The following is a 12099-nucleotide window of genomic DNA, read 5'->3' on the forward strand; positions in this document are numbered from 1 at the left end:
GAAAAGCACAAGAGAGGTATTTTATATAACTACTAATTCAAGATCTTAATCTTTTCTCCATCCATCTTCCACAATTAATTTCAGGATTGTGCTGGCAAATACCAGTGCCTGTCTCAGAAGCATCAAACTCAATCTGTGGACCAACCCTGAACAGAGCACCAGTTTATTGCAGTACACGCTCATGCTAGGACAATTTAGAATTGCCAGTTAATTTGCAGCTCATTGGCATTTAAGAGGAAAACCACTGTACCCCAAAGAAAATCCATTTAGGCCATGGTAAAATGTGGAAACTCCACACTGATGTTGTTGAAATGCACAAAAAAGAGTTTGTTGACATCAACTGCCATAAATCTGAAAACAAGCATGAAGCTTGTAATAATTTCCTTGTGTTTTATAAATGCATTTAGTCCTTTGTGTGCTTTGAAGTAAATACCATCCATCCCCTTTTTACATTCCTGGCCTGATCCACTGATTGTTCGTGGTATAAACACTGGGTGCTTCATCACCCGATAACACTATTTCAACATATCTGTAACAAATAGCTAGATGAAACAAAACTGACACTTTATTAATATGTTTCTGTTACATGATTACACACAGTACACTCTTCTCTGCTTAGATGTGCATAAATATGAGTACAAAAAGTACATAAAAATCTGGTAAAAAATAAATGCTTTAAATTATTTTTAAAAGAATCAAGTTTTGAAGCCTGTTGAATATGCAGAGCTAATGAGTTAACATAACATATTAGCTGCAGAAGTAAATACTTAGTCACCTAGCAACTTGAGTTTAATATGGTAAGCCATAAATAATTCTACATTAGAAGACTCTCAGGTATGACATGGTGTGTAATAATATAACATTTTAGAAAAATATAAGGGACACTATGTTGAGGAACGCTATATGTAAGCAGAAGAATTTTTAACAGGCTACCTGTGCATGGGCTTAAATGAGGCATGAGATGTATATTTCCAAGGTTCTGCGCGAACTAAAATTCTAGCTGCAGCATTTTTAAGCATTCCTGCTTTACTTGCCCTACACTTCCCTTAATAGAACTTTTAGAATTATAATGGGCTATCCATTTAAGCACTGCTTGTTAGTGTCATTTATCTATTTTTTTTTTCTTTGAAAATATTTTCAAGTAGAGTTTAAGTGCCTTGCATAGATTCTGCACATGTATTTCTACGGTGTAAATGAAACTTAAATTTTCTATATGGAGGACTTCTATTCAAAGGATATACACCAGTAGTGATTTGTTTTATTTCAATGATTATGTAGTTTTATCAACATTTTATCCATCAGTTGGCATCTGTGAGAAGATAGCATCTGGAAGTAGTGGTCTATTGATGGTGTTAAGTGAGCTTAAATGAGTTCAGCACAGAAAAATGCTATGCTATGATGACTGTAGGAAAGAAACTCTGTAGAGATATACTTAAACTTCACAATATCACAAGCAGAAGAAATAACTTGTGTTTTCAGAATTCCTTCTCTCCTGTAGCTGAATGAATATGGTAAACATTTAAAGATAAATAGGAGAAAATATTGTCTGTGTAATCTTTTTTTTAGCTCCAACTAGTGCTGGGCGGTATACCGGTTCATACCAAAAACCGTTTTTTATTTTTGTTATGATATGGATTTTCCTTATACCGGAACACCGGTTTAAATAGCCTAAACAACATTCGGAACGTGGCGCAGCGGGAAACTGTTTAAGGGGGACCTTTTTCACTGGTGCACCGCAAAATACGCATCCAACAGAGTACATGTGTTAGTGGAGGTATTGAGCGGTGAAAATGGACAGGGAACATTCTGAAACTGAAGCTGTAGCAGACGATAAAGTTGAACATGATAACACAGAAGAACTTTTGATGAAAAATGGTGCCGTGTCTGTTATCTGTAGATACTTTGGTTTTAAAAGGTCGGATGTGGAGAATTATGTTCAAATGTATGAATACTGTTTCTATACTACTGGATAATACTGCAAGCCAAGTTGTACTTGTTTTATTTTATTTTTTTTTTCAATACTGTGTAATGTATCTGGTTACTGTGTAATACTGTGACGGTGCCGGTCCCCTACAGACTCCCTCTTCCCACATGGGAGTCTGTTGAGCCAATACCGTCGATAGTTATGACCGAGATGAGCTGAGAAATCTCATTGAAGCCAGGGGATGTTGGAAAGTGCTCAAGTGCTTTTGTTAAAAACAGTCAAAGTAAAACCAAAAGTGTCCGTTGGACAGTGTTCAGAAAAATGCAGTACCCAAATAAATAGCAAATCCATAAAGCCAGTGAAATGTGGGGATAAAATCCATAATAAATATATCCATTAAAATGCAGTCTCTCTCCTCGCCCAATCGCAAAACACCACCTTCTGTCTCCACAGCTCACCCTTCACTGGCGTTGCTGACGGAGCCTTTGCAGCACGAACTGCTTTCTGCCAACCCCTGTTTTGGCTGCCGCAACACTGCGCAGCCAGACCGTCTGAGGTCGGCACACCTCCCATCTTCCTTCGTGCTCACTCAGTCACTCCTCAGATCCATTTGGAGGTCTTACATTTCGCTCGCCCCACTCCACACGCTTACTCAGTGGGGTGAACACACCATGTGTGTTCCGTTTCTATAGTAGTCTGTGCAAACACATTTTTAAAACAGAAACGTTTTTCATATTCTAATAGTAAATGACAAAATGTAGGCATAAACTATATAACGTATGAAGCCTGAAGTCCATATATCAAAGAAACACTTTCACAAAAGGTACAAATAAGAGAACACGTGCGCTTTTATTCAAAAATATAACTGCACAAAAAAAAAAAAGCCGCGTTAGCATGCCACATTGACACTCTTACTACAACCGCCGCGGTGGTGTAATGGTATCAGTCCTGACTGGGAATCAGAGGGTGGCGAGTTCGATCCCGCACGGCTCCACTTCGAGAACTGAACTACTCTTATTCTTACAATTTTAGAATAACAACATAAATTTGATTTCAGTCTGTAACAGCCGGTGTAACTTATGATACTGGTAAAGGTTAGCTTTTTTTTTTTTTTTTTTTTTAATTCACTTTTCATTCTCGCAGTCGCATTCAGAATCAATCCATACAACCCCATCTGACACAGCTGTTTTCACATAAATAAAAGTGCACTTTTATTCAAGACTATAACCGAAGAATAAAGAAAGCAAGTTACAGTTGGTGGTTGATACGACAGCTTGCGTGGTGCAATGCTAAGAACTGCTGATTTCCGATCCGTGCTATATAAAATCATCACATTCAAATATTAACAGTTCCCACACACCCAAGGTCCGCCATTCCTACATTTACGACATGTGTACTTGTTGCAGTGTACACACCTCTCTGTGCTATGGTTCCTATTACAGTGAATGAGCACCTGACACTGTACTTTCTTCCCTGGGGGAAGCTGAGGTCTTAGAACGGAAGTTTGTTGATGCTGTATCATCTTTTCTTTTTCCATCGCCTTTTCCTGTAAGAAGCGACGACGAAGTTCCTCTGCAAGGTGAGCCATGAACACTCTTCTTTTCTCAGTGGAGCCCGTGCATGCCTTATACAGTACGTGTGCGTTCATCGCTGCTAGGTCAAGGATGTTGTAGAACACAGCAACCGGCCACCTGCGTGTTCCTGTTCGCACTGAATAAGCACGCGCCTTCTGGTCCATGATGTCAACGCCACACTGGGGGAAAAAAGAAAGACAAATATATGTGACATTTTGAAGAAATCATTTTATCACCAGAATAGCACCAGAATACTTCGTTACACTAATATTTGTATATATATGTATTGTAAGAAAGGACAACGGACCTTGGTTGGAAACAGTTGCTCATCAACTGTAATATGCTGCCCTGGGTTGTAACTCAGAACACAGTTCTCAACAAAACGTTGCCAGATGTCCGAAATCCTAGCAAATCTGTTGTTTTTCACACGTTCTGCACGGGTGTCTTTGTTGTCAAAGCGCAAATGCCGCATGATAGTCTGATATCGGTGCCGGGGCATCGTATCTTTGATTGCCGGTACAACAAATAGTTCTGACCAGGCATCAGCCACAGCACCAACTGTAGTCATCGCTGCTCTTGTCAAAAGAATGGAGATAAATGCCATCAGTTCAGAGAGGGAGAGGCTCCAGCTGGGGTCTGCTCTGTGACCTTCGTGGACTGTGCAATCTCTGATTGTCAACAACATACCTATGTCGATCAAACACAAGAAGCTCTGCAGTCGACTGGTTACTTTACGCTGTAGGAAGATAAGTAAATAAATAAAGGTAAATACATAAACAACATTCGATGCATCTTTTATATAAGTAACATAAAAATGTTTTTCATATACAGACCATCAAAAAACATTATTGAAATCAGGACTTAGCACGATACCTTGGCGAGCTCCGTAGGTCCGGCTGCTTCGCTGAAGGACATGTGTGTGACAGATCGACTGGCAGGACAACGCCCAACTTCTTGCTGTATCCAAATGGTGCCATCTTTTGCCTTTATGCCTGGTGCAGCTGTGCTGTTCTTATGTTGGACTGGACGTTTCTTGCGGGGAGGGCTTCTGTTCTCTTTGTCTGATATAGAATCCTCATCTGGGCTCTCCTCTGTGTCTGTCTCGTCGTCTTTCTCGATATCGAAAATAAGTTCCTCGCCACCGTCTGAGTCGCAATCGTCCATTTCTTGCAGCAGAGCCAAAGCCTCCGAAGGGGACAACCTCCTCTTTAGTGACAGAGCTATGGCCATTGCGGTGTCTGTTTGCTCAAAATAATAATCAAGCACAACTGATTCACCTATGTTTGTGTGTCAGGTTTTATCTCGCCACATCAGAGAATTCCACATCTGAGAATTCCTTGCAATTTGCAGCTCCATTCATTATCTCAAAACACCACGCAACATCAAAGTAATTCCCAGTTATGTCCACCACTCACACTCACACCCACGCCCATAACCATACAGAAGTGATTCATTCAAGTTTATGTGTCAGCTTTTTATCCCGCCACATCTGAGAGTTCCCTGTAATTTGCAGCTCTATTCAGTATCTCAAAACACCATGCACATTCACAGTAATTCCCAGTTATGTCCACCACTCACACCCACGCCCACATTCCACATCAGAGAATTTCCACTTCCAGCATAAATTCACACCTGATCTGACGCTGTTCGTTTTCAAATAATATTGCATTAGTGCGATGAAGTTTTCACATATATTGTCTCTTTCAGGTGTGTAATAGAAACCACAGCATAGAGAGAAGTGTGTACATTGCTTTTTACAGGAAAAGGCGGTGGAAAAAGTGCATTGGTACGAGAATGCAGTCACGAGTATACTGCAGAGCTATAGTGCGTCTTTATGTGAAAACAGCATAAATAATGTGAAATCATTCTCTCCTCTGCATGTCCTGGAGTACAAAAGAAACAGCATACAGCAACATGTGGGGACTGGCAGGAACACTCAGTAACACTGAATAAAAAGAAAATCAAGTGACGGTGAGATACGAAGAGGGCAGCTTCGCCAGCGTTTGTGTGTCAGAACCCTTTTGGGGGGGGGGGCGGTAGTATGCATCGTGGTACACTGCAGAGCTATAGCGCGTCTTTATGTGAAAACAGCTGTGTCAGATGGGGTTGTATGGATTGATTCTGAATGCGACTGCGAGAATGAAAAGTGAATTAAAAAAAAAAAAAAAAAGCTAACCTTTACCAGTATCATAAGTTACACCGGCTGTTACAGACTGAAATCAAATTTATGTTGTTATTCTATAATTGTAAGAATAAGAGTAGTTCACTTCTCGAAGTGGAGCCGTGCGGGATCGAACTCGCCACCCTCTGATTCCCAGTCAGGAACTGATACCATTACGCCACCGCGGCAGTTGTAGTAAGAGTGTCAATGTGGCATGCTAACGCGGCTTTTTTTTTTGTGTGCAGTTATATTTTTGAATAAAAGCGCACGTGTTCTCTTATTTGTACCTTTTGTGAAAGTGTTTCTTTGATATATGGACTTCAGGCTTCATACGTTATATAATTTATGCCTACATTTTGTCATTTACTATTAGAATATGAAAAACTTTTTTGTTTTAAAAATGTGTTTGCACAGACTACTATAGAAATGGAACACACATGAAATGCGTGTATTCCAAATAACGCTATATTATTTCGACTCTAAAGCTCCACTTCAATCCCAGATAATCAAATCAAGGCAAGGCATGAGCTAGGAGAAGTTCGTTCTAAGTCGGTGGGGGGATGGAATAGCTGGCTGCTAGTAGCTTGTGTTTATCAGCACATTTAGATGACAAAAGACTCAGGCGGAGAGGTGCAAACGGATTTAAGATGCGATTTAAGGTGGGACGGATCTACGAGTTTTTTCGTAGGCTCTGGTAATTCTAGTGTTAATGACGGTTCAGTTGGTAAAGATGTCATCTCCAAGTTGCACTTGTTTTATTTTAGTTTGGTGAATGCTGTGTAATGTACGTGGGCTTGAAGTTTTGATGTAATAGTATTATTACTGGAAGTTGCACTATTATTTATTTTATTGTTATTATTTATTAGTTTATATATTATGCAGTTTAATGATGGTAAAGTTGTTTAAAAAGTCACTTTAACATGTCAGTGGACAGAGATTGTTAACATTAACAAAGTGTAGTTGGTTTACAAAAAATATTTGCCATTTATTCCTTTTCTGAGACATGTTCAGTGCAATACAACTAAATGCCTCTTTGGATGGTTGACAATTTGTTGTCAAAGTTTTAGTTTAAGCGGTTTGCAAAATTTGTTCAATAAAATGGTTCTATATTTTGACAGCAACTGTCATGCAGTGTGATTCCTTCTCTTTATTAGTGCCCCCCCCCTCCTTTGAAAACTATCACTTTATGGAGCCATGCAAACCTGTATTAATACTTGTGTGCACATTAAAATGTTTTTTTGTACAATGTACAATTCTCATGACAGTGGAATAGGTTATTCTTATCCAGTCTACTGCAGTAATTGCAGTGGAAAATGTGATTAACTCATGCATGGGGAAAAAAATACCGTTGAATACTGTGAAACCGGTACAATCTTGAAAAATACCATGATATAGAATTTTGGTCATACCGCCCAGCACTAGCTCCAACGTATTTGATTTTATAGTACGTCCAGATGAAAATAGATATCATATATTTGCTTCCTATCAATTTGGCCACCTTCAGTTTTCATCTGCTTCAGCTGGTGGTGAATTTAGTCATTTAAAAAGGTGAAGAAAAATGTTATCAGTCAAGATGAGACCTAAATTTTAAAAAGTTCTTAAAATACTTCCAAACAATCATTTTCTGTTTCTTACAACTAGCAGAAACAGTGTTCCTTCAAGATCTGATTTAGTAACTCTCTTCACTCGCTTCAGCTCCAGTCTGCTTTGGTTTTGTTGAGTTCTTTGCTGTTCCACAGAATGTGCTTATTATACTTAAGACCGCACTACATGCCTTTTACATCTTTAATTCATATTAATATCCTGTAAGGTAGGCACTATTGTAAATTTTAATGGAAACTTTTCACATTAAAAATTATTGTGGAAACTAGCATTAAAGCAGTAGTAAGGTACTACATTGCCTTTGATAGATGGTCTGTCCACTCATTGGAACCAATGCTATGAATGATATACATTACCTATTATCCTCCCATGTTAAGTAGTTAAAGATTTTAAAAAAGGTATTCTTGAGAATTAATCTTTATGATATCAAACTGCCTTAGCCAAACCACTTATAAACAGTTAACTTAAAAAAAAATGTTTCTGTCTTGTAATTCTTGTACAGAATTTATACACCTGTGTCATGTACATAATCCAGGTTTGGTATCCATAGTTATTCTGTTTGATTTGAACTACTGATTTGCAAGAGTTTGTTGTAATATGCAACCCTTTTTAGTACCATCCCTTTTTTGATTCAAGGTCTTGAAGAACTAGTCCTGTCAGAGATCAGCTCACCTAGTCGCACACAAACAGGAGACAGCAGCAGTGTGTCCTCATTCAGTTACCGAGAAATGATGAAAGAGGGACCAACGCAGCAAAGTGGAAGTAAGGTATGTTGTTGCTGTTTATTGAGGATGCGAAAGAAAAAGAAGTTCTACAGTATATAGATGTTCTTGTCAAAGTTGTATATTTGTTGAATATCATTAAAAACATTTAAATGTCACATTTTGTGTTTGTAGAGGAATAAAATTTAAAAGGTTTTAATTGTTTTCACATTGAGTGATGTTTAAATGGTTTTAGATGCCTTCATGTTTAAGAAAATAATCTTAGGAAGTTTGTTTAACAGAGTTCTGTGTATCATTTTATTAGTAAAACCAAGTAAATTTATTCTGTTATTGCATACTAGGTAACGAATCAACAATGATCATACAGCAAAAAAATCTTTGAAAATTTTTACACAATTGAAGATAAGTTTTAAAAAATAAGTAATATAGTAAAAAGATACTTGAGGTAAACTACCTGAGGTTAATGTATTTTTGCATTTTCTGAAATGCAATAGAAAATTAACTAGAATGCATTAACACTAGAATCCCTGAAGCCTACGAAAAAAACACACAAACCCGGCGCACCTTAAATTCCTTCGCACCTCTCCATCAGTGTCTTTTGTTTTGTAAATGTGTCAATCAGCACAAGCAGCAAGCCATTTGCTGTCTCATTCCACCACCCATCCCCTTGACGGAGCTCAACTTGGGCAAAAAGATCTCCCAGCTCAAGCCAAGGCTCCTTATCTGCGTGTGAGATACCTGGAGGTGTATAGTGTAAAAAATATAGTGTGTCATTATTTGGAACACATGCATTTCATGTGTGTTCCGTGTCTGCAAAGATCTGGGTAAGTGTAGGATGAAAAGAAATAAATACGAGGCAAGAAATGCTGAACACATACCTAGAGCAGAAACATTTTCCATATTGTATTATTTACCCTATACACCTCCATCTCGTAGGCTTCTGGAATTCTAGTGTTAATTTGCAGAGCAAAATTGTTTTATTAAGAAGCCATTTTCTGACATATGATGTAAATGATAGGTTGAAAATTAATTCCGTATGTTTATTGTCATGGTGTTGTTGCTTACTAAAGTATTATATTGCAATACAGATAGACCTTTTATACTTTCATTTACATTTATAGTTTAACTGCTCTAGGTCTATACTGAAATTTATAAAATAGTGTGCACTTAATAAAATATTAGATGTTTTGACTGGCTGTCCTCTTCTGCTTCTGATCTCTTTTAATCTGCAATTATCAGCCTCAAAATGTTATTTTCTACTTTCACCCATTTATTTCTTACCATATTTGCAGTTTGAATATAGTACAGTTCAACAAAAATGTAGGTTGGAGTGGCCTAGCAAAAAATTATTGCCCAAATTTGTTGCAGTTTGATTCAAACTTACTGCATGTATAGAAAGTTTTTTTCTATACATTTAAATTTACATTTATTTGTTTATCAGATGGTTGTATTCATCTAAAGCAACTTACAAAGGAGCTCAAAATAAGTGTTTATGATCAAATATTAAAGGTAAATCAAGACAAAGCAGGAAAAAAACTGTAATAATGTTCAGCATTATATATGTAAAACAAGTCAGCAGTGCCCCAGTTGGAAACTTGGGACATCCATAATAAGTTATATTGAGCCTTTCTAGTCCTTACAGAGAAGTAGCAGACCCTACCCCACGGAACCATGGAGGAGACCAGCAGGAGCAGAAGATGAAAATATAATGTTAAGTGCAGTCTCCTCATGCAGCAAGCCCCCAGACATTCAGTTACCTACTAGTTTAGTAAATGAGATTTAATTTTCAGTATTTCATTTGTAAAGCAAAGCACATAAGTACTGTTGGTTTCTGAATTTATATACAAGAGCCTACTTAGCAAAATGACCTTAGTGAAGCAATAATGTCTACATTTCCAACACTAATGATGCATGCGCAATAGACCTCCTCACAACAAAAACAACTTTTTTTGTTGGTAAACTTAACAAATTATGACAGTTTTTCAGGCTGATAAAGTAGGATAAAATGGCTGAACGTTGTCTTTTTGATTAAGGCGTTGTCTTTTTTGTGGAAGGGCTGCGTTTTGAAGTGTCACTGTCTTTAAAGCTTTTTATACCTGTTATCACAAAAAAGTAAAATAAATAAATAAAAATCTCTATATATCTATATCCATCTATATATACATATATATCTATATATCATACATGTACTGCAGTTAGAATTTTATTTTACTATATATAACTAACAGTAAACTTGAACTTTAACTTGACATTTAGACATGCCTAATTTAATCCTATATCCTGAGATCAGATATTATTCTTCACTCCTGATAAAGCAGTATAGTCAGATCCTCTTTTTTTGTGTACATTTCATCTATCATCTTCCAAAACTGTTTTTTATGGTGAATGTTGCGGTTGCAGCAGGCCAACCAAGTCACCCTAGACCACCCTGTCTGTCTTAGCACAAACGTTTCTGCCAGAATCATGTTTCAGTTAGGACAGTGAATGGCTTTTTAGTGTGGCTCAAAGATTTATAGATAAGAAACGGACTGATCTGTGTTTGACCTAAAATGTTATTGTCTTTTTAAAAAGAACCTGCCCTTTTTTTTTTTTTATATATATATAAAAGCTTAGTAAATCAGGATATTTATTTCATTTGCCAAAAATACAGTCAGGCTGCAGATTTTTTGATTGAAATTTCATTTTTTTAAAAGAGTTTGTATTCATTGTTGTCTACACCTAAAATATTTATATGAATTATTGTTAATTTTAATAAATATTGATGATGATGGAACATTTTTTTTCTTGAAAAGGCAATATGTTCACTATCCCTTATTAGATAATATTGTACTGTTATCATATAGTTGTTACTGAAAATGTCACATCATTCTTTGTATTTCTAATAAGACTCCTTGTTCAGCACTTGGTATCAGCCTGCAATGTGTATTAAGTACTCCGTATCAGTTATAAATGGTATCTGTGATTCCTTACTTACTTTTTTACGTTTACAAAGCTGGAATCTAAGGAAATATAAATTGAGTTAGCGGAAAATATGTTTTGTCAAAGTCTAGTTGACCAAAGCCAACTTGCCTCCTGTCACTTTTTCCCCAGTAGACATGTACAGTGAAGTAAGTAAGCACAAAGCCTGCCTCGAGGAACAAACAAGCAGCCTGAGGCTGCTTCCATGAGGAATTTCAGAGCTTAGCCAAAAGTTACCCAAATGGAATTGTTAGAAGTGCTTCATACCAAGTGGGGCATTGAGCTTAGATTGGGGAGTTGAATTGGGGCAAGACCGGGGTTTTGAAAGAGATCGAGTATACTGTAGCACCGGCAGGCATTCATGTCTGTTTAGGAGGGTTCAGAATGGCCTCAGGTAACTTGTTTTGTCCATCCTGTTTTGTTTCATGTTTTTTGAGAACATCCTTTTGAGAGAATAAATGATAACTTTTTATATTTGTGGTTACGTTACTGTTGATATATGCATATTTTAATCATTTTTTTATATTACTTCAAGCTTCTGTCAATTAGGTTTATTTCTGTAGCATCTATTTATTCATGTCTACAGAGAAGCATCCCCTCACACTGAAATTTTAAACAATTTAAACATTCCACATCAACTGTATCTCAGAACAAAAAAATCCTTCAAATAAGCTTACATCCCTAAGCTGTAGGATACTTTTAATATAAGTAAAATTAAAGGTGCAATCATAAAAAAGGCCAAGTCACAGTTCCCATTTTTACAGTTTTGACTTTTCCAATCACTGGAGATGCCTTTTGCCTAATTTATATGATAGAGACTAAAGGTCTGCATTCTTGCAGAAACCTCATAATACCATGGGACCCAACCAAAAGGTTTTGTGATGTGAAACTAAACTTAAGAGCATACACAAGTAGTTATACTTTATTTTGGTGGTCAGAAGCAGATGTTCAATTCTGAAACATGTTCACTGTATTAGTGCATGCCGGATAAGAAGCACGTGTCTGTGACAGGGTGACATCTCTCTTTTTTTTTTTTTTTTTATACCGAGTTTTCAAAAAACTATTACAAATATTGTGGTGCTTGTGCATAGAAGTTGGTAATGGCAGATGCAGATAGTGATAACTGATTGGAGATTTGTTTTCTTTTTCTTCAACCAT

At 37.0% G+C, this 12099-nt stretch overlaps 1 protein-coding gene across 3 annotated transcripts in view; it reads left to right on the forward strand.

The window, feature by feature from the left end:
- Positions 1-12099, forward strand: part of gripap1 (GRIP1 associated protein 1) — a 224024-nt gene that overhangs the window by 132891 nt on the left and 79034 nt on the right. For all 3 annotated transcript variants that reach the window (XM_028813383.2, XM_028813384.2, XM_051933793.1), the window contains one exon: positions 7898-8028. In XM_028813383.2, coding sequence (XP_028669216.1) covers positions 7898-8028 — 131 coding nt within the window. The remainder of the gene's footprint in view (positions 1-7897; positions 8029-12099) is intronic.

The sequence above is a fragment of the Erpetoichthys calabaricus genome, chromosome 11, assembly GCF_900747795.2.
Source record: "Erpetoichthys calabaricus chromosome 11, fErpCal1.3, whole genome shotgun sequence".
Lineage (NCBI taxonomy): Eukaryota > Metazoa > Chordata > Cladistia > Polypteriformes > Polypteridae > Erpetoichthys > Erpetoichthys calabaricus.